At 38.3% G+C, this 21,378-nt stretch overlaps 2 protein-coding genes and 1 long non-coding RNA gene across 4 annotated transcripts; 1 reads left to right on the forward strand and 2 right to left on the reverse strand.

Moving 5' to 3' along the window:
- The first annotated feature begins 79 nt into the window (after nucleotides 1-79).
- Nucleotides 80-2,359, forward strand: LOC133721741 (ubiquitin-like protein 5). Its single transcript, XM_062148432.1, has 2 exons — nucleotides 80-368; nucleotides 2,090-2,359. Exon 1 carries the CDS (start codon nucleotides 142-144, stop codon nucleotides 361-363), a length of 222 nt encoding a protein of 73 aa, XP_062004416.1. The 5' UTR covers nucleotides 80-141; the 3' UTR covers nucleotides 364-368; nucleotides 2,090-2,359.
- Nucleotides 2,360-8,353: 5,994 nt separating this feature from the next.
- On the reverse strand, nucleotides 8,354-11,230 carry LOC133721483 (uncharacterized). The gene is made up of 2 exons (XR_009852217.1): nucleotides 11,049-11,230; nucleotides 8,354-8,591 (listed from the first exon to the last, which is right to left on the reverse strand). It is a non-coding gene; the product is annotated as an uncharacterized LOC133721483 (long non-coding RNA).
- Nucleotides 11,231-16,937: 5,707 nt separating this feature from the next.
- On the reverse strand, nucleotides 16,938-20,821 carry LOC133720464 (auxin response factor 18-like). Of its 2 annotated transcripts, XM_062146792.1 has the most exons (5): nucleotides 20,533-20,821; nucleotides 20,256-20,353; nucleotides 18,936-20,124; nucleotides 17,574-18,496; nucleotides 16,938-17,467 (listed from the first exon to the last, which is right to left on the reverse strand). In XM_062146792.1, exons 3-5 carry the CDS (start codon nucleotides 20,052-20,054, stop codon nucleotides 17,392-17,394), a joined length of 2,118 nt encoding a protein of 705 aa, XP_062002776.1. In that variant the 5' UTR covers nucleotides 20,055-20,124; nucleotides 20,256-20,353; nucleotides 20,533-20,821; the 3' UTR covers nucleotides 16,938-17,391. The 2 variants fall into 2 exon arrangements, with proteins under 2 accessions (XP_062002776.1, XP_062002777.1); XM_062146793.1 differs by having other exon boundaries at nucleotides 16,938-17,461; nucleotides 20,256-20,819.
- Nucleotides 20,822-21,378: the final 557 nt, after the last annotated feature.

The raw sequence follows: 21,378 nt of genomic DNA on the forward strand, positions 1-21,378 counted from the left end.
CAAGAAGAAAAAGGCAAAAGGAACCGCCATGAAAAGACCAGAAAGCCCCAGGAATATCTCTCATAATATGTGGCGTCAAAAAATCTCCCTCTATATTTTCCTGGTGGTTGTTTAGGGTCTCTCTCTCTCTGACTTTCGAAGATGATCGAGGTGGTGCTGAACGATCGTCTGGGGAAGAAGGTGAAGGTGAAGTGCAACGAGGACGACACCATCGGCGACCTGAAGAAGCTGGTGGCTGCTCAGACGGGTACCCGAGCCGATAAGATCCGGATCCAGAAGTGGTACAACGTCTACAAGGACCACATCACTCTCAGGGATTACGAAGTCCATGACGGCATGGGCCTCGAGCTCTACTACAACTGAACAAGGTCCCGATTCTCATCTAGTCTCGTGCTGAATTTTGTTATATTTGCTCAATTTTCTGGAATTCGATTGATATCTAGGGTTTTTCTTTTTAGGTGAATTGGATTTTTAGGGTTTGCTTGTATGACCTAGTTTTGTTTTCGGAGTTTAATAATTACCTGTTCTTGACTTGATTCTAAGAAATTATATTATATGAGTATATGATATAGTCAAGCAAATTTCCTGGTCGAATACTAGTTGTTCATTACGGTTGCGCCGCTTAGAAATTGGATTGTATGGGTGTGATATAGTGAAGCAGGGTTGAGAAGTTAATAGATGGTGTGCGATCGTGCATGTATTGTTTGGTTTCCTTGTCAATTTTGGTAATTACTACTCTTAGTTTTGGTTGTGCTGCCTAGAGATTGAAGTATATGGATGTGACATAGTGAAGGAATGCTTAATCTCATAAACCTAGATTATAAACTACATAAGTTTAACTCCCAGAACACTTTTTTTTCTTTTGGCAGCAAACACCGCACACAGTCTGGTTAACTGGATAAGTTTTACACTTGGTGGCTTCCCATCTAGTTTTAGGGACTTGTAAACTGTCGACAGAAGTCTAGTATTGTTCATTCTGGAAACAGGGAGCAGTCGTGACAAGATGAATGAGAGTAGCTAGGCAACTTTATGTTTCGAGGCTGTTTTGTCCTCCTTAATGTCTTGGTGAAGCCAAGGTTTTGTACTTCCTTAATGTCTTGGTGAAGCAAAGTCATACACATACACTTGTGTAAAGGATACTATTCTTACCTTTCAGAAACAACTTATTCTCTTAAGGCTTTCCTTTAATATAGCTTGGGTAAATGGACACAAATCTTTTGATCTCCTTGGCTGTCCCATTTGTGCTGTAGAGCAGCACTGTCTAGACCAAAAAAGTTAACTCATTGTTTATGAGGCTCTGAACTAATTGCTTGCACGAATGGTCTGCTGTTTATGCATGTATTAGCTGGTTGTAAGCTTGTAATGGATCTGATTATGGTAGATTAATGAGGATTTTGTCATGTTCTAATGTTTATCGTATACTGGACTTATTTTAAAGGTTGTCTAGGTCTCTGGGTTAAGAGTGCAAGTGATTCCAATAGGTGTTCATCCTGGTAGGTTGGAAAATTAACTGACCTCTACATAATATTGGCATGTGCTGGTAACATCTTGTCTACCAATGCTCAAGCCATGTTCTATCCAGCATGAGTATGCAAATTGTGACCATGTAAAGCAGTAGTTGGACTATGTCAGTCTCCAGGCTTATTAGAATGCCCAATAATAGGACTGAAGCCATTTTTGGCTAGGACTTTTGCCTTATCATCTAATTCTTAATAGTTGATAGTATTTATGCCTTCTGCTGCTCTGCAACACTGCTATTTAATGTGCTGGTTAAGCAGCATTCTGATGCTTTGCCTTATATTGAGTGATTTCTGAGACCAGCTATACTAAACCAAACAATCGATCATCTGACTGAGCAAGGTTCCCTCCCTGGTTTTTGCTTTTGTCACGATCTGATACATTGTGGCTTGTGATTTTGCTCAAGTTCTTTCAAAAGAAAAGAAAGGAAGGAATAAATAAATAGAGTATGGGTTGTATATCCCTCAGTAGTTTCTTTGATGAAGAATTTATTATCATATCATGAAGCATCCCAACTTTTTTTTTTTCTTTTGATGTTTCAGGATGTTAACACAATTTTATGTGTTTTCAGGCATTGTAACGATGCACTGGCCGTGGGACTGATGCATAGTCTTTATAAGAGGTGGTGCTGTATGGAGTGCAAAACTGGAGGATGGTGCAGATTATGTGTATTTTCTGAAACTACTTTATAAGTTCTTTGTTTACTTATATTTCAATGTCTACTCGATACATTTGGGTTGAATGAATTCGGTGTAGTAATGATACATAAGCACTCAAGCTGTATAACTTACTCTTTGACATAAGCAGTATCGGAGTAATATTGGTGTCTCTGTTCAGCTTCCTTTTTTTCTTTTTCTTTTTTTGTTGTCGAGTTATATGCTGGTTCTGCTTTTCTTTGGTATAACCTTGGGCAGCTTTTAATGCTCCTCGTAATTCTGATTTATTTGAGCTTTCCAATTACTAAGCAACTTCTATTCGATTGCCAAACCCGGTAGAGGCTTTCAAGGAGAGTTGCCAGTGTCTAGCTGTCCAAATTTGGTGATCCATTCAGTCCGTTGTTTTGCATCTCTATTTTTCTTTAGGTTCCCACTGTGTTGTTAAAAATAAAAATAAATAAAAAGCTCTCTGGTGCTGCAAACTTGGTTCAGTATTGACCAATCTTTCCAACTAGTGAGAATTGAAGTTCATAGTCTTTAGTCTTAACAATCAAACTTTCGATGATTGTTTTCTGTCATATTAAGGAGTATTCTTTCTAGGAAACTCTTTCTTTCAAAAAGTATGTAAATAATCTCATTGAAAGTCTGTCCGTTTTACTTGTCCACCAAGAAATTCTGGGGAATGATATTGGTTTCACCAAACTTACTTGAAACTGCTTCTAGGGGTAATTTCATAGCTGGTTCCTCCAGATCTTGCAATGTTGGATCTGTTATTAAAGCTGAAGCCATAGCTCTTGTGGATGGTTTGAAGTTGGTCAAGCAATTGAACCTAGACAAATATTGTTTTGGAAAGGAATTTGCAGAAACTAATTTGCACGGCCACGTGGTGGTGCGGCTGCCGTATGTAAGAATTTTTCATCCTCGAAACAACAGGGATGCTATTGCCGTCTATGACTGGTGCTCTGGCTGGGTCGACCTTGAAGGCCCAGTAACAAACTGTAGTCCATCATTCGTCCGGTTTGGGGTTTCTTCTTCTGACCCATTTCTCTTACCCGGTTAATCTTTACAAATTTATACGACGGGTCGCTTTCACTGTGAAACGTGTACCCTGCAATTGCATATGGATGTCGGTCGCAGAGAGAAGGTGAAGGTGGGGGGACCACAGCACGGGCCTGATAGTTTGGCGCGTCATCAGAATCTGTGTCGTTTTTGGAAGAGCCTTTGTTTGGGGTAAAAGGACAACAACATGAGAGGGACCATAACCAGAAAATTCCAGAAGAGAGAAAAAGTCGGGTTTTCGGGGTTTCATTGATTAGTACACCTCCGGTGCTGGTAAGGTCTTAGGTAGGCCCATAACGTCTACCCTAATCCTTCTCCACTCTAATATTAAAGGCTTCGTTTGATTCACGGAATTAATTTTTTAAGAAAGTTATACTTTTGTATTTTCATCGAGAAGGAAAATTAAGATTTCTACTATTGTGTTTGATAACGGTAAGGAATGGAATCAATAACTAATAGTATAATTGTAAAAAATTTGTATTTATTTTTTTATAGAATTATTTTAGCCATACAAATAGTATAATAAATACTAGGAAATGAGAAAGGAAAATGGTTCCTTAGGAGAATGGAATGATTCATTTTCCTTCCTATTTTCCCTTGCAAGAGGAAGCATTTTCCTAACCTTGCACTTACCAAACACAGGAAAGTAAGCACTTTCCCTTTCCTGAGCTTAAAATCCGTGAAACTAGGGATGGCAATGGGGAGGGTAGGGTAAGGGGATTAAATTACCATCCCCATACCCGACCTCATTCTCCATCCCCGTACCCTCCCCAATCCCCGTAATAAGATATTGGGGATTCCCCGTCCCCGTTCCCATTGGGGATTAGGTCCCCGTACCCGCCCAAATCCCCATTAATAATATTACTAATTTATTATATAAAAATTTATACAAATAATTATGGATTGTAAAATCTGAAGTTAAAATCAAACATCAAAATAAAATAAATTTCTTATTTCAATCAAGGAAAATTAACAAGTTGATAAAGATCTTTTATTAAAAGAATCTTCCTTTTTTTGAACATATTTATTAATAGAATTTAAATATTGACAAAAAGATGAAGTTTATATAAATATTTATTTATAAATAATATCAAAAATATATATAATAAATAATATATATATATATATATATATATATATATATTTTAGATAATTCTTATTGGGTGGGTATGGGGATGGGGATAAAAATATCATCCCCGCCCCGTACCCGATTTCAGAATTCAAATACTGGGGATCCCCATCCCCGTTACCCGATTTCCCCCGAATTTCTCCCCGTTAGGGTCGAATACCCTATGGGTACCCTACCCGATGGGGATTTTTGCCATCCCTACGTGAAACAAACAAGGCTTTCTCCCAACTAAGCTAGTTTTGTGATTTTTATTTTTTGTTGATTGCACAAATTAATTTCAGATGAAGAATCTACATCACATGAACAAATTGCCTTGACAAAGTCAAAAAATAAAAAAAAACAGATTACCTTTTTCCTTTCATCGAAAAAACATAACCTTTTTATTCTTGTTTTTGAGATTGAAGAAATGTTTCTTTTTAGTTCTCTCAGTTTAAATCCATAACCCTAAAATAGAGTCTTACCGATTTGTGGCCGATCTTTAATTTTGTTTTAGAATTATCATTGGTGTAGTTATTTGTTTTAAGATTGTCATTGGTGTAGGTAACTTTAATTTCTATAGTTAAATAAGCATATTTCGATATTTGGCGCATAGTACATTACACTCCAACAAAGAAAATAAAACTTACTATTACGCTATCTATTACAAGTAATCAAGTAGATTCTACGTATATTATTAGAAGTTTTTGAGTTCTAGATTGTGGTATGGTTTTTTGTTGCCAACTAGTAATAATGAATTAATATTCCGTTCTTTTATCCAAAGAATCAAACAAACCTTTCAATTTGATTCAATTGAACTCATCACTTGCGTGTAATATTAATCTTACAATAAACATTTAGATCAGACTCCATGGTAAACCAATAAATTGTGCAACAATAGTGTGATTATGACATATGGGAGGAGCATGTTGCTAGGGTCTTAAATCTTTTAAACATAATGGGAATAAAACTTGACTATATCAAAATTATGATTTAGTTCATAACCAAACAAAGAATGTGGCCAACATAAGAGTTAGCTAGATATAAATGCTCACTATAAAAACGCGTAAACATAATTTGATGTCAATGCATCCCATCAAAAAGGAAGGAAAAAAAATCTCACATGATTGCATTTTTTATTAAGAATGTGCTGGAAGGAATCGAAAGCCACCAGATAAGACCTAATCCTTCTGTTTGGTTTTTCTGCCTTCCCCTGTTTGTGTCCCTAGCATTCCATTTAGGCCCGGTTTGGTTCGCAGGAATGTCAAAATTGGAAAAGGATTTATTTTCCTTTCCAGATGGATATGGAATGGAATATGTTTTGGTATTTCCATGTGAGTGTTTTGGAATATTACTAGAAATTAAATTTTGGAATTAATTTTTCATTTCTATTGTAGTGTTTGGTAAGTTATAAGAATGGAATATGAAATTATAATTTTCAATAACGCCTTTTTACTAATTAAAGTACATCAATTTATAAGGAGTATTGGTGGGGAATATAAATTTTTAGAGGGATAATTAATGTAATTTTGCCTTTGACAGTGGGAAATGGAAATAGAATACCACCCCTGACTAGGTAATTCTATTCAGGCTTTATGAGGGAGTCAATTTCCAGTCAAATCTTATTTTTTATTTCATTTCCAATCTTTAATTACAACCAAACGGAACATCTGAATGGAAAATGAAATTAATTCTCATTCCATACCATGATTTCCTGCCATCCAAACGGGGCCGGGGCATTCCGAGAGGTTTCGTGTTGTAGTTTGGTTCATGTTTTTCTTTCTGCATCTGAAAAAAAAAAAAAAAAAAAAAAAAAACAGCCACCAGATAAGAACTCACCTGGTTTTCAAACCTAACTCATTGATCTTGAGAAAGAAAAAACAGCATTAACAATTTTTGTTTGATTACTTTGTAGACTCTTGAATTCAGTACTTCTATATATGTACTTAATGCCTAGTATCATGTTGAATTCAATCTCTACATATGTAGGCTTTGCTTTTATGACTTCAAGAATCAAGCACCTTGTTTGAAATCAGATAAAACCAATAAGAAAAAGACATAGAGGTAATAACACCTTTTTCAACTTGATGTGTCCAATGATATATGAATTTGTTAGCTACATACGCAAATAAAAAAGTAAAATAGTATCGAAAAATGTGTAATTATACAGTAACTTGGTTTACTTATTTAGTTTTTGTTTTAGATAATTCGTATGCACATTGCTTACACCATTTTTTCTTTTTTTTTACTTTTTAATCAAGATTACTAAACATTTCATCGCCAAAAAGAAATCTAACGGAGGAGGGGAGGCTAGAAGATCGAGGTAAGCGATTGCTGTCACTAGCATACCCTTTGATACAATGATGGTAGGTTTTGAACGACATGTTTTCATTTGCATGTTTTTCCAAATGACACCTGATGTTACAATTTGGCAAGTTAACGATATCCTAAACCTTTACCTTACGTTGTTACGTACCGTGAAGGATATCATTTGCATATATGACTCATCCATAGGGCTAAAGCCTTAAAGGAGTACAAGGGAAAAACCCTCTTGGACGTACTCATCTGTTAGATCGAAGTGGACAAGCTCGAGAAAAAGAACATGGAGCTGGCAACTGGCAAGTAGCAATAACAAACCCTAAAGTGAGGGGTCACATATCATAGGGGCATGGGAGCTATCAGAAACAGACAGTTCAGCCAATACTCTCATTCAATGTTAATGATGACACACTTAGCTTGTCCCCCTGAACAGTGCCCTCTTTCCCGTTACTTGGATCTCTCAAAACTTTCCAGAGTCCAAGTGGGATTCAAAGCAGAACCTGACGTACACTTGCTTAACGTAGTCGTGAAGTCAAGTAATCCCTCGGTGATGGTCGTCTCATCAGACTCGATCATCTCATGGTCCGTGAGGTTAAGATAGTAAAGACTTTCCGAGTACGACATGCATGGGCGAGCAAGCAAAGACAGCCAATACAAAATTATAAGCCTCCTCCCTCTGTGAGTGTATGAATGAATGGAATAGTTGAATCCAATGTGTGTTTGTTTAAGGGTTCTAGGTCGAAACCATGCCATGTATGGTGGTGTGGTGGAGTGGAAAGTGGGTTCTGAAAACAAAGTGCGACACAAACAATGCTTTGGGAATGGTTTTTGTCTCTCTTTTCTCTAGCTGCTTTGACCGCTGGTTATTTGACTATTAGGGTTTTTGCCCTAATTAACTTGGTACTTTCTTTGGCCATTGGGGGTGGCAAATAATTGAATACCCACTTGAAAAAATTGAATGAGCTGAACTTTAATATGTTTAAAGAAAAGGAAATGAATTCCCTTTATAAAATTATTCTATGCACCGACGGTGCAAATGACTCAACACTTATAAGATGATCTCAACCCTTGATATTTATAACTAATATTTTCATTAATAACCTAAGAGTGTATTTAATATAATCTAATCATCCATTTATGTCGATGCAAGTGCAAGTCGGTGCACTGAATCTTCCCCCATAGATAGATGACACTTGGTGTCTACTTAATTAATTAGGCACTACAGGAAAATATGTCTTTCACGACGTGCAAAGCACGCCGTAAATTACAATTTACGACGCGCAAAGCCGTGCAAAAACGCGCCCTTATAGACCGCGTCGTGAAATCGAGTTCAATTTTTGAATTTCACGGCGCGCAAAAAGCACGCCGTAAATGAACCCAAAAGCACGTCGTGAATCTCTTCCCACCAATTTGAAAATGTTAAACTGACGACCCCAGTGCACGTCGTAATCAATACTTACGCACGCCGTAATTTTACATTTTGCACGTCGTAAATCAACACATGCACGCCGTAAGTTTACATTTTGCACGTCGTAAATCAACATTTATGCACGCCGTAGATGGACAAATGCGTGCCGTAAATTTGTTTGTTTTTCCTGGATATTTTTCCCATTTCAGTGAGCTATTATGTTACTTTTTCTTTACATTTCCACATTACATTAACTTAAGCACCCAAAAGTTAAGTAGACAAAGAAAATGTGCAATTTATAAAATTATCCATTATATTCAACAACTCAAATTAATCCAATGTTGATAAACTATTCTTCAAGCCATAACAAAAAAGGCCTTCAAAATGAAATGAGAGGCAAGAACGAAAAAGAGGTCTAAAACTTGCCCATCCTCGAATCTAATATATGCTCTTCCTATCTTGTTTTTGAAATGATCAAACATCTTATCGGTAATGTTCTTGATTTGCTTTCGCCTCCATTGCTTACCTGCAAGGAGGAAACAATCATATAACTTACACTTCATAAAGTATACAAATAGAAAAAGAATGCTAGCCAAACAAAAGAATATTGTATCTGCATTGGTCCAAAACTAATATTTACACATCATACTAATAAATGGCAGCAACTTCAAATATGATACTTCTAGGACTTCACATGAATGCTAAACAAAACCAATGCTCAAATGATTACAGAACAAAGTGAGGGGATATATTCACAAAGAAGTGAAAACTTTGGTCTTACAACAGCGAGGAGAATTTTGCACTGCATAAATAATTTAAAAAAAAAAAAAAAGGAATTCCAGTGATAGCTTCAGTCTGTCAGACAAAGAACAATGAATAGAGTTTACTCCGATTTCCTGTTAACATCAATTGAAGGTAAACAAAACCACAATTTCTAAGTTTAGTCATTGAAACTTTGAAATAACTTGTTGTAAACTAAATACCAGAAGGATAGCAAATATCCCTTCATCTAGATAACCCAATCTCCAAATTTCATCTTTATCCTAAAGTTGACCATATTGGACATGTAGTTTGAAAATAACCCAGATTCAAACCATACCCTCTTATTATTTATGTGTAAATGCCAAAACCACCACACAGTCTCTCTCTCTCTCTCTCTCAAAAATCTCAAAAACCCACAAAACCCTCTGCAACAAACAAAGAAACAACCCCTCTTTATAAACTAGCATCAAGCTTCAGTAAAATTTCCTTAGCATCAAGCAAGTCAGCCACTATATTCCCTCCCCTAGAGTCAAGTAGAGGTACAAAGTAAGGACATGATGTAGTAAAGTTAATCTGGTACTGAAGCAAATATTTGCAAACAATCAATAACATATTTATAATCAGATAACAGAAAGGAGACCAATGAGAAGAAGGGGACAAATTGATAGAAAAAAGCTACTTGTCCCTTAACAGAAAGGAGACCAGTAAGGAAGTTAGTACAAATATCCATCAGTTAGTATCACAAGATGAAAAAGATGATAGTCCAACTAAATATATTAGTGATACACATCGGCATCTGATTTAAAAGAGAATGGGAATAGCCAACTCTCCTACAACACAAAATTTAGAAGGGGCTTGCCACTTATCTCAGGAATAACAAAACTAGGAAAAAAGAAGTAATCAAAATTGAGAATGGCGAAGATCTGCATGTCTGTATCATGACTAGCACGTCTGACAGTTCATGATGAAATTTACAGGACATAAAATTGTATGACTGCAAGAAAAGATGATGGAACATTCATCGGATGATTGTGTTATGGACTATTTCTACTGTTTATCATTCAATAGCACAGGTGTACAGCCCCAAAGTTTTGCAAGAAATTGCTGCACGTGATTTTGGTGATTTGAAGAACCATAAATGAAAATCTGAAAGCTGTTCAAAAGGTTCAAACAATCGATTTTGTGCATTTCAAAAGGTTCAAACAATCGATCCTATATATATACACAGGGAGACTAGCTATTACTTGCAGAAGCTCAGATTAGAACTGAAACTCAATTAACATATACATACAAGATAAGCTCAGATTAGAACTGAAACAAATTGAGAGGAAAGCTCAATCTAAGAATGCCATTGTTTCCAGTAGCATTAATTACAAAAGCTATTCACCTGATCAATTTGCCTTAGAACAATAACTTCATGGAACCTCCCTCGCAAGTTGAAAGAGTAAGAAAGTTTCATAAAACAGGACACAATCACTTATGACCATATCACTTCAGAACAGACATTGTACAAGGCCAAAAGCCTTAAACAACCCGACATTCATATCTAATCTTGTCGCATTAACACGCACCAATGTCTCATGATCATAGCAACAAATCTGTCAACGAATTTTCAGTTATACAAATATAATCAGCTATTCTGCTAGATTGCCATTATTAATTCCACACGGCAGTTACGACCAACCGAATTTCCTTCCATCATTCATACCTGTTATACAAACCATCACAACAAACAGAAATTGAGCAGGGATAGTTTTCCTACTCATATCAAATCAGCAAAGTCATACACTAGTCAATTGCAGATCCAAGTTCTTAGATCTTACTATAGCAACTCTTCAATGACCTCCCAACTCTCAAATTTTCACCGCATCTCAAACTTGCATTAATCTTAATACACTCGAAGTCACAAAACCTCCCTAACTCGGATTTTACAGTCTCGAATTAACGAAATGCATATCAGAAACTAAGAACACAAGACCAAAACAAAACCCTACCAATCGAATCAAAGAGAACAAAAACCGAACAATACGAAGTCAAAGTCGACTGAGCCAATCAGATACCTCAGAAACTTCGAGATCGCCTTTGTCCGCTCAATCTAAGAAAACTTCAAGAATCAACCGCAATTACTTGTAGAAAACCACAATCGAACACCGAATATGTAAAATCACAACTTCGAAGCTAACAATCACACAAGAGCTGTGGATGGGAGAGAAGAAAGTACCTTCTGTGGCCGGAGCAATGGGAGAGCGGAGGAGGCCGGAGCAATGGGAGGTCGGAATAGGCCGGAGCAATGGGAGGTCGGAAGAGGCCAGAGCAATGGGAGGTCGGAGGAGGTCGCTGCGCTTTGAGAGACGCGGTGAGCGAGAAGAGTGAGAGAGACGAGGTGAGTTTGTGATTCTTGTAACGGGCCTATCTTATAAGTGACTAAATGAGACAATTTTTTATGCGATGAAATCACAACGTCCAACAAGAAAACGCTGTAAATTTCAATAAAAGTACAATTTTACGGCGTTCTTTACAAACACGCCGTAATTTTCTTCAAAAAATTGCAAGATTTACGGCGTGCATCTAATCCACGTCGTAAATGATACTCATTCATGTCACGCCCCTGATTTTTAACAACAATAAAAATCGATATATATAATCCCATAATTATACATGCGTGAATGTTCAGTCATCAATACAAATACCTGGAACATCTTTCCCTTAAAACAAGTACTTACTGATACACTGAACCATCCAAGTTAATATACACTCGCTCCACAGAGTTATATATTACAAAAATTTACGAATTTAAATTGTCATCACAAAATAAAACGTAAATGCTCCTCAGAGCTTACTGCATAGCGGAAATTATATATTGGCAAAGCCAACAAAAATTGCTTCCTACCCGTTCTGCTGCCAACAAGCTCCTTCAGCTTCAGCCACGATTTTCCTGACCTGCAGGATTAGCCCCTACACCATTGAATGGTGCACCGGGGTTGCCAAACAACAAACCCGGTAAGCTTCTTCAAGCTCGTATGAGTAACTCATGAACATCAATCAACAACTCACGTCAATCTACTTAAGGAACATGCCACCATGATTTCCTTCTAACATTCCATATCCTTTCCATAGAAAGGACAACATGAGTCACCGCTATGACCATGCCCTATTTGCTAACTTAACCATCAAGTAGCAATTCAAGTCTCATCTAGACAATTAAAGAAGAATGCCATCAGAACTCTCCTTTAAGCTGCATACCTATGAGTCTCAAGCAACCTCGACCGTTACTCCCATAAGCTATCATGACAGACAGACTAGAGCTCTATTGAAATCGTAATCACTCGTCCTACCAAGGACGTGATTACCAATTTCCTGCCTTGGTCACCATCTGCGACCTGTCACCATCTGTGACATATGATTTCAGACCCCGTCTGATCATGAAATCAAACATCAAGGTCGCCATCTGCAACCTGTCACCATCTGTGACCTATGACCTTCAGACCCCGTCCGGTCTCAAAGTCGAACGTTAAGTAAGTCACACCTGACCTAAAACGTTACTAACATCTAATCTCGGCTTTCCTTATCCCTGCTCACCATCTGTGACTCTTGGTACAAAGACCAATACATTTAAATGAGTCACGCTTGACTCAAAAATGTAACATCAAACATCAATACATTTCAACAATAGAAAACATCTTTTTCCACAATATTGTTTCCATGAAAGTCATATTCAACAATAATATAAGCATCATCATGCATATTATTCATCAAATACCATCCACAAGAATATATATATTTCACGTAAATATATATATACGTAGTCATTCGCTCAGGAATGCCTACTAATACCAACTATAGTTTGCAGTTAAATAATTAACGCCAAAACAATAATGGTACTTCTTGTTCATAAAGATCCTTGTGAGATTTACTCACCTTGAATTCCCGCTGCGTCTTCAACCAAGAACAAAACGGTCAATCCGCCAATTAACCGTCCAAATACTTCGTCAAGTACCTAATCACAACGGTATCCACTTAGTAACGATTCACATTTGATTTAAATCCGAAACCCCTGTTTTGGACTAAAATCCCCAAAGTGGCGCCAATCGAGGCAAAACCACATCCGAGACCTCCCAAGGTCACCGGAACACTTCCATGATCTATGTGTCCAAACCACAAGTCGATCGGATACTCAAATCCTCACGGATCGAATAAATTTATCGATATGAAACGATAAAAATCATAACAAATTCATTCGAACTCCAAAACTTGCATATTATATATCGAAACGCTCGTATCAACGAGTAGAAGACATATAATACCAGAAACTGTCTCATACATGGACGGAACACCGCCGGAACGCCGCCACAGACGGAGGCGCACCGCCGCCGACCAAAACTCAATATTTCACAAAACTCCCAACATCAAAAAGCTTCATCTAAGCATGCTTGTGCCAACACATAACTAGCTCGAAGTCAGAAAACAACCATAAGGGATCGAAAACTACCTCACAAGCCGTGAACAGTAAACCCAACTGAGTTGATCGAGTTTTCACGTGTATCCTTCCAAACAACCACCACAGCTTGCACAAGGAGGCTGCTGCGAACTCCCCAGGCCAAGGTTGAAGCGCCGCCGACGTCGGAGCTGCGTTTTCCGGTCGGGTTGAAAAACCACGAACTGCACCGCCTTGCTGCGCTTCCTCCACCGAAAATCGTCGCTCGAGGTCACCACAGAGACGACCAGAGCAAGAAGGCGAGTCGTTCTGTGCAGGTTTCGCCAGTAGAGATCGTCGGAGAATGGAGTTCCGGCCGGGTCGGAACACCGGGTTCGGGTCGGGTCAGCAGGATATTTTCGTTTCTGAAGAGGCCGACCGAGAGAGAAGAGAGAGAGAGGAGAGGGCTTTCCGGAAAAGGAAAGGGAAAAATGAAATAAAATTCTGATTTTCCATATTTATACTAAAACGGAAACTTCTTCCGATAGCCATAACTTCCTCATACGAACTCCGATTCCCACGTTCCGCATGTCCACGAACTCGTATCGACGCGCTCTACAACTTTTGTGAAGGAAGTTTTCCAAGAATCCCAATATATAAAAAGTCAAACTTCACACGACCTCCTAAACTGTGAAATTCAAATATTTATACGTACGAAAACCATTCCACTTCACAAACAATCTACGAATAAAGCACAATAATAATTATTCGTACGACTGGTCCATTATTAATTACCAAAATTAAATAACAGAAATCCAGGTCATCACAATTCACGACTCGCATTTGATGCACGCCGTAAATCTTGCGTCGTGAATGACCCATTTTCCTGTAGTGAGGTCCTAATCTAACAGTTTTTTGGTTTTGATAAATGGAAAACTATGTGAGAGAAAATTATAAAAGTCATCCTTTTAAATATACCTTTAAAGAAGAGAGGACCCAGCCAACAAATTAAGCTTATTATCGCTCAAACAATTTAAGTTTTGTTGTACAACGGTTACATGTCTAATAGGATATTTGATTGAATACTGTAATTGAAATTCTCAATTCAATTTTACATTACTTCACTCTACGTGCAAATTGCAAAATGATGAAAACCATCAACAACTAAAAAAAAAAAAATTTGGAGTCCGGTCATTATTTATAGTCACTGTGTTAAATTGATGTAATCGAAAGGTGTTTACTTTGTTTGTATACTTAGACTTAATTCCATGAATATGTAATGACATACGTTAAGGTTCTCAAAAATCTCCCTCTTCTTGAGTAAACTCACATCACATGATGCAACCAATTAAGGATAGGGGCCATCAAGAATAGTTGTGTCCCGAGCTGTGTTTTCTGTCGGTGCCAAGGCATTAAAGTGAAGCACCCTTCCATAATTTCCATTACAAATAAAATGCTTTCTGCAATTACTTAACAATTATCAAATTAAGAAGTAAGTACCAATACCAGAAAATCTAAATTGAAAGTATTTTCTTAATCCGGTCAAAGACACTTGTATGCATTTAGCTAGTTTATCAAACTTGCAAGTTAGAAAGAAATTAAAATACAGTTTTAGTAGTATGAAAATACATACATACTATGGACACTATTAAAGGTGTAGGTGTTGTTGGTTTTGGGTCTACCAAAGAATTATCCATCTGGGATTTACATGTGTTTGGTCCTAGTCTATTAATTGGAAGGAAAACGACTGAGTTGATGATAGTCACCATTATATTATAAAACCAACCCACCAGTTTCTAATGTTCGATATATAAAATTATCATAAAGACATGACATCATGAGAAATGGAAATAACTGCATCGATCAAACCCTAATATTTTAATCCCTTTCTCGTCTAGGTGCTGCGTGGGATCCAAGGTAGCTTCCCAGATGTAAGAAAGAAAGAAAGAAAATTACAGACTGGGTTGCTTTGCTTGTTTCTTTCTTTGAATGCGTTGCTTTAAGACTGGATGGAGATTCATGTGGCAACATGATAGGAAAGCTGGTAGTATGGAAATTACGCTTTGCTGCATTAAAGTTGCAGTTCGAGTAATCTTTCCGTTGTGTCACCGCTGGGAAGCAAATAGAACCGTCTGTCGCGCGTTCTTTGCTAGTTGGTGTGGATTGGAGTACAAGTTTTTAGTTGAGTCGTCTCATGAATTTTTTTCTGGATGTACTCTAGTTGCAGATTGTAATCTGGGGTTTAGGCACAATGTCCCCCCCTTGTATTCTCCGGTTTCATTAATGAAGGCTTGAGGGCAGCCGCACCGGCCCTTGTTCAAAAAAAAAAAGCATCTCGATCTACCCTCGCAACCGAAATTTATTTTGGCTATTTTAACAAATATTTTGTTCTCACACCCTGAAGGAAAAAGAGACAATACGTGAAACGACTTATCTTTCAATTGCTAAATAAAAGATTAAAAGAAGCTAATTGATTGTCACCAATATCGTTAGATTGCCAGTTCCATAAGCTAGAGAAGTGATTGGTAGAAACTAACTACATAATATTGAAAATATGCGACTAAAACTCCCTGCATTCAGTACTTCCTTATTGACAATACCATCTCCTTTTTCACACCTGTCACCACATGATAAGAAGATCGAACCATGACAATAATTAAACCTGACTAAAGACCTACCTCATTATTTTCTCTCGTGTTAAACGCATCTATTGTCGTTAAAATTAATTTTAGTCTCTTATTAACTAGTAGTTAATTAGTTATACCATGATAAATGCATATTAAACAATACTGAACGACATAACAGAAAGATCTCGATTAAAATCATTCACTTTTGACATTTTCATCTCCTCAGTCATGCACAGCCTTCGACAACCAAAGCCGTGAAAACAAAGAAGGAAAGGAACAAATTAACAGCCCGGTCAACGAAACGGCGCAACACAAGCAAACGTTGTCTTTCCAAGCTGACGTCGACCACACGTGCATCCATTACTACCACAATTTAATACCGTCAAAACCCCCCATGTGGGGGCCCCACGAGTTCTCACGTGCGGCCAAGATTACGAAACTAACCAAACGGACAGAATGAGTTCTTCGTCGTCCTCGCTTTCATATCCCTCCCATTACTTATTATTGACTTTTGTGTTTGACAACTTTGTTTTGCAATCCCCATAACACAAAAAAAAAGAAAAGAAAGAAAAGCCGAGCCCACTATTTTACTCGTAGTTGGTGATGTTTATATTTACTATAACATAACCCACACTTTGTGGCGTCAAGATTGGGACAACTAAATTACTTGTTTATTTTCTTTGCTCGTATAATAAACCCTGAAAATCTGTTGTCGTGTACAACATTTGATTCTGATATAACAAGCCTCCATGGCAACGGAGATGATGGTGATGAGAATTGGGATGATAAGGTCAACTCGGCTTGAAAGAGAAAAACCCTTTTGTTATATAAACCCTGATGGTGAAGGTAACCCTTAACCAATTTTTATTTTTATTTTTTGGTTAGATCTTGCACGGAACTAGCACTTTTTTTCTTCCAAACATAATTGTTTGAGAAGAAAGTTTGATCCTTTTCTCATTGGTAGATGACCTTTTCAGGATTCTGTAATTTGGAGCAAAGAAAGAAACAAAAACCTGAAAAAGCAAGCATCTTGATCCCACCAACCAAAGATACAGCTTGAAGAGAGATGTAGAAAAGGCCAAGCAATTGCATTTACTTCATTGCGAGTACAGAGTCTATATATTTGGAAAGGAAAAGACACGAGCCAAATAGGAAACTTTTCCTTCTACTCAAACTCAGTTGAAATGTCTAATGTACATCTTCACTCAATTTAAACTGCCTTCTTAGAAGACTAAAACACTTTCGCAACGAAAAACCAAGTAGAAACCTCGAAATGGAAACCAGACCAACAAAACTGCTGAGGGAATGATGATTCTGTAGTTAAAGAGTTTTGATTCTTGAAAGCTATATGTTCCTTCTTCGAGAAAGGAAGATGGACAAAGAAACCGGAAAGGTTTAGATTGGAAGCTCAAAAATCAGGTGTGCGACTTCTCCCGCAACTTCAGGAAGAGTAAAATGTCAGCACATAAACAAAGGATTATCAACCAGCTGTACAATTTGAATCAAGAGTTTTTATTCTTTCTTTACATTCCTACATTGTTGCTGCCTGAATCCATTAGAATCGTCAATCTCCTTGCCGTTTTCACAAAGTCACTGCAACTTCAACAATAAAATGATCAACATCTTACCTTATACACCATGTCACCATCCATTCAATGATTAAAAGGAGCTAATATGCAGATTCTGAATGGTAATTGATTCATACCTGAATGGTTCGTCTCCAATGTGTTTGACTGCACCAGTAGCATCTCGATAGAGCACATGGTTCAGTGTCTCGGAATTTTCTATGCCAAACATGTCTGCCAGTTTCGTATACAATTCATCATAAGACTTGAACTGTGAAAAGTCAAGAGTGCGGCCTACATCTTCAGATTCCATAAAGACTTTACAGTGACCAGTTTCCAAATTTGGTTCAGCTTCATGCCGAGTGTCCTTATACCAATGGAAACCTTCACCGGATGATCGCTCTTGTACGCTTTGTTGGTGAAGTGCAGATCCAGAATTATCAGAATGGTTTGCCATTTTATCTCCACTTCCATCTGACGAACTATTTCCAGTAAGCACTGGTGAGACAGTATCGCCAGAGGAGCTCATAGAGATTTGCTGCTCAGTAAGTATTGGTTGACCGAAGAGCATGAGCTGCGGTGGCTTTACATCATCGGGTTTCTTTGAAGACTGTGGAGAATGTGCCATAGTTAACAAGCAAGACACATTCTCGCTCATGGTAGGCCTTTGAATCATTGTGTTATTGGAGAATTTGGTGGGAGTAGCAACATGATCAAGTGGCGGGAAACCAGCCGGAAATAGACCTGATTGCAGTTTATTGAGGTGGATATCTGATAAGGATAGACCGTAATGAGCATGCCTGGCTCCCTGCATGCCAGCAGGAGTTTTGTCGGGCAGACAACCGAAGGGGCTGCTGGTTCCAAGGAGGTGGTGATTGCCGGAAAATGTCGGCATTGGAAGTTGTCCCTCAAACGGGAAATCGGGGTGTTGTGGCAGTCTCATCTTCTTCCTTGGTGGTGAGAAGGGTGTCAGATGGATGGCGGGCATGTTTGACACCAATTCTACCAGCCACGGGCTAACGCGCTTAACATTCTGAAGCAAATCAGGTTCATCCCAGCTAACCTGTACCATATGAATTCAGATCACTAAAACGAACTTTTGAGAACAAAATAATTCAGCAATACACTAGTACTTCTCTAATGTTCAGTAGCCAGAACTAGTGGCTTCTCTATAATGCAATTGGTCAGCAAACTTTTGCAAAGCACTTAAGCACATATGATCAATTGCAAGCTTCCAAAATGATTCATATGACCAAAGAAATTATGATGTGCGAAACCATAAACTAGCACAACAAAGAAGTAAGGAGCTCATATATAGACAGATTAATCTTTAACAGAGGAACCATAAAGCAATTTCTCTATGCTGATTTGGAAACTGTCAGAAGATTAAACATTAATGTTTGTGCTCAGAACATTACATGGACGAAATCAGACCTACCAGTAAAGAATATTGGTTCTAGAAAGGAAATTAAAGATGACAACAAGAACTTGGAGCACAGTACCTGGAGAAGCCGCCAAGGTGATTCAGGCCAGCGCATAGGCTCAGAAACATGAACAGAGGATATGGTTCCCATGAACCAACTTATCCTGGAAGAATCTTCGGTTTCAAAGGCCATCTTAAATCTCATTCCGGGGCACCAACGGATCTGCAATGCTGCCTTCACCAACGAGGCTTTCACACAAAACTCTGGAGTACTTGCTCGAGGGTAGTAAACAACCTCAAAGGGTTGTCCATTTGAAGCAAGTGTTGCAGCTTCCAAAACCGATTCAGGACCAACTTTCCCCTTCCCCATTAGACTTCCATTCGAATTCGAGCCATTACCATTGCCATTTCTCATCAGTTTCCCCTCATCCTCCCTCAAATAGGAAGAGAACCCTCCATATGGCATGGCACAATTCCCACCCGCCGGATTCCACCCAGAAGATGACTCCGGCCCACCCCCAATTCCCCTCTTGGCTCGCCGAATTCCAACACAAAGATCACCGTTCTCCGCCCTCAAAAACACAATCGAGTCCCCAGCAACAAGCTTCTTGTGGTTCACAAAAGTACTCCACCCGGTGGTCAATAGATGCCGCCTCGGCGTGCCCCTATATATGTGCCTAAACTTCCAAGTCTCGCCATGAACATCCTTAGCAAGAATTGTCTGCACAGGAGGATCAGCCGAGTAGTCCAATCTGGGAAAGATGGTTTCAGCACAGTATCTCGGCACAGAAAACCCCCCACCATTGTTAGCATCCGACTGAGTCAGAGTCTTCGCAAATGAGGCTGGCTTATCTTGCGAATCACCCCCATTAATCCCCCCAATTCCATTATCCTCATAACCAGCCTCACTGGAGCTCAAAGGAACCAGCCTAATCTTGGCATAAACCTCATCAGTCTCAGGATCAGCCATGAACTTGATGGCCGAGACTCTGCAGAGTATGTAAGGCGGAATCCTCGGGCAGTTCCTGAAATCGACTGGGCCACAAGCGTGCTCGGCGTGGCCCTGAGGGAAGTAAAAAACCTTGGCATTCACCGATGGCATTTGAACCATCCCTCCAGCACAGGCATGCCATAGCTGAGGATCCAAGCACTTCTCTCCCTCCTTCAATTTTTCTTTCGAATCCATAAACGTAATCATCTCCAAATCTCTCTAAGAAAAAGAATCAAAATTTTGCAAACCCCCTTTTCTTCTTAGCTCTCAGTAAATGCTGCAGGCCACATAAATTATCCAAAATCAGATTTTTCTTCTGTTTAAAAAAAAAAATACACACAAAATTCAATCACGAAAACGAAAGAAATTAACTCAAAATCAATGAACTGCATTCGAACAATTTCTTACCTTAGACAGCACACATGAGCCAACCAGCAAAAATTTCCTGCCGCGTTTTTACTCCAAAATCTTGAGAATTCTTGGACTCTTGTTCTTCAAATCCATATCTGCGGAGAATTCAGAATTTCAAAACCCTCAGTTTCATGAGAGTGAACAAGTCCAAAGCACCAAGCTTTTTCTTTCAAACAAGACCAGCGCTCCGACTAAGAGGCCGAAAAAACACTCTGCTCTGTTACAACAACAAAAAATTCAGAATCCACCGACTCTGAAAAAAGCCTCTCCGCACCTGGTTTCGGAGAATCAAGATCTACGGGCCGAGAGCGAGTCTCAGCACCCCGGCGCCTCCGAAGTTTCCGGCAAAAATTCTCCGAGAAGCAGCGTATTATCTCCTGAGTCGGACGCTGAGAATCTTGGTCCGTTCGTCTTGTAGTTCGTTCGTTTGGTTTTGGTTTGGGGTGGAAGAATCAAGCAAAAGCAATCAAGGACTGTTTGGGCAGAGACAGAAGAAGATAAAAAGCCATAGAAGACACGCAGAGAGAGAGAGAGAGAAAAGAGAAAGCAGAGGACCTTTTGGATCATGCAAGAGTCCAAAGGATCACTCACCAAATAACACCAAAATTAAAATAAAATAAATACAAAGAGAAGACACAGCGAGACTACCACTTTTTACCGCACATATTTATATATCACCCCACTCGTCGTCAGTGTCACTGTTCTTGCACTGCTTTTACGGATTGAGAGTTTTACCATTTTTTTTAACCTATGGTTAATACTTAATACAATGCATTTTTATTTAATCTTTTTGTCAATAAATACTTAATTTGTTTTTTTTTGTAATAATTCAGTTAATCATTGCATGTTGTTTTGCGTTATCGACTTTATGTCTTCTTGTGAATGAGAATGTAGTGATGCGAATTTGTTCGTAAGAGTTTTGTTGTCATATAAACATGTGTGAATCATTGTTTAAAATAAAATAAAAAAACATGTGTGGATCAAATCTGTCGATTAAAAGGGTGTCTTATTGCACAAAATATCGTATTTTCAAATTCGATTTAAGATATTGTATGTGTTCTATTAAAACATAATTGTTAGAATTTTCATCCCATACTTTTAAAACACTTACAAATTGCAT

This window comes from Rosa rugosa, chromosome 7 (assembly GCF_958449725.1).
Source record: "Rosa rugosa chromosome 7, drRosRugo1.1, whole genome shotgun sequence".
Classification (NCBI taxonomy): domain Eukaryota; kingdom Viridiplantae; phylum Streptophyta; class Magnoliopsida; order Rosales; family Rosaceae; genus Rosa; species Rosa rugosa.

Bases quoted from the DNA above. Each gene is read 5' to 3' on its own strand.
- LOC133720464 (XM_062146792.1), bottom strand. From the start codon at position 20,054: ATGATTACGTTTATGGATTCGAAAGAAAAATTGAAGGAGGGAGAGAAG. The intron at 18,497-18,935 runs GTACTGTGCTCC...CATATGGTACAG, and splicing joins CACCTTGGCGGCTTCTCCAG to GTTAGCTGGGATGAACCTGA. The intron at 17,468-17,573 runs GTATGAATCAAT...TTATTGTTGAAG, and splicing joins ATTGGAGACGAACCATTCAG to TTGCAGTGACTTTGTGAAAA.
- LOC133721741 (XM_062148432.1), top strand. From the start codon at position 142: ATGATCGAGGTGGTGCTGAACGATCGTCTGGGGAAGAAGGTGAAGGTG.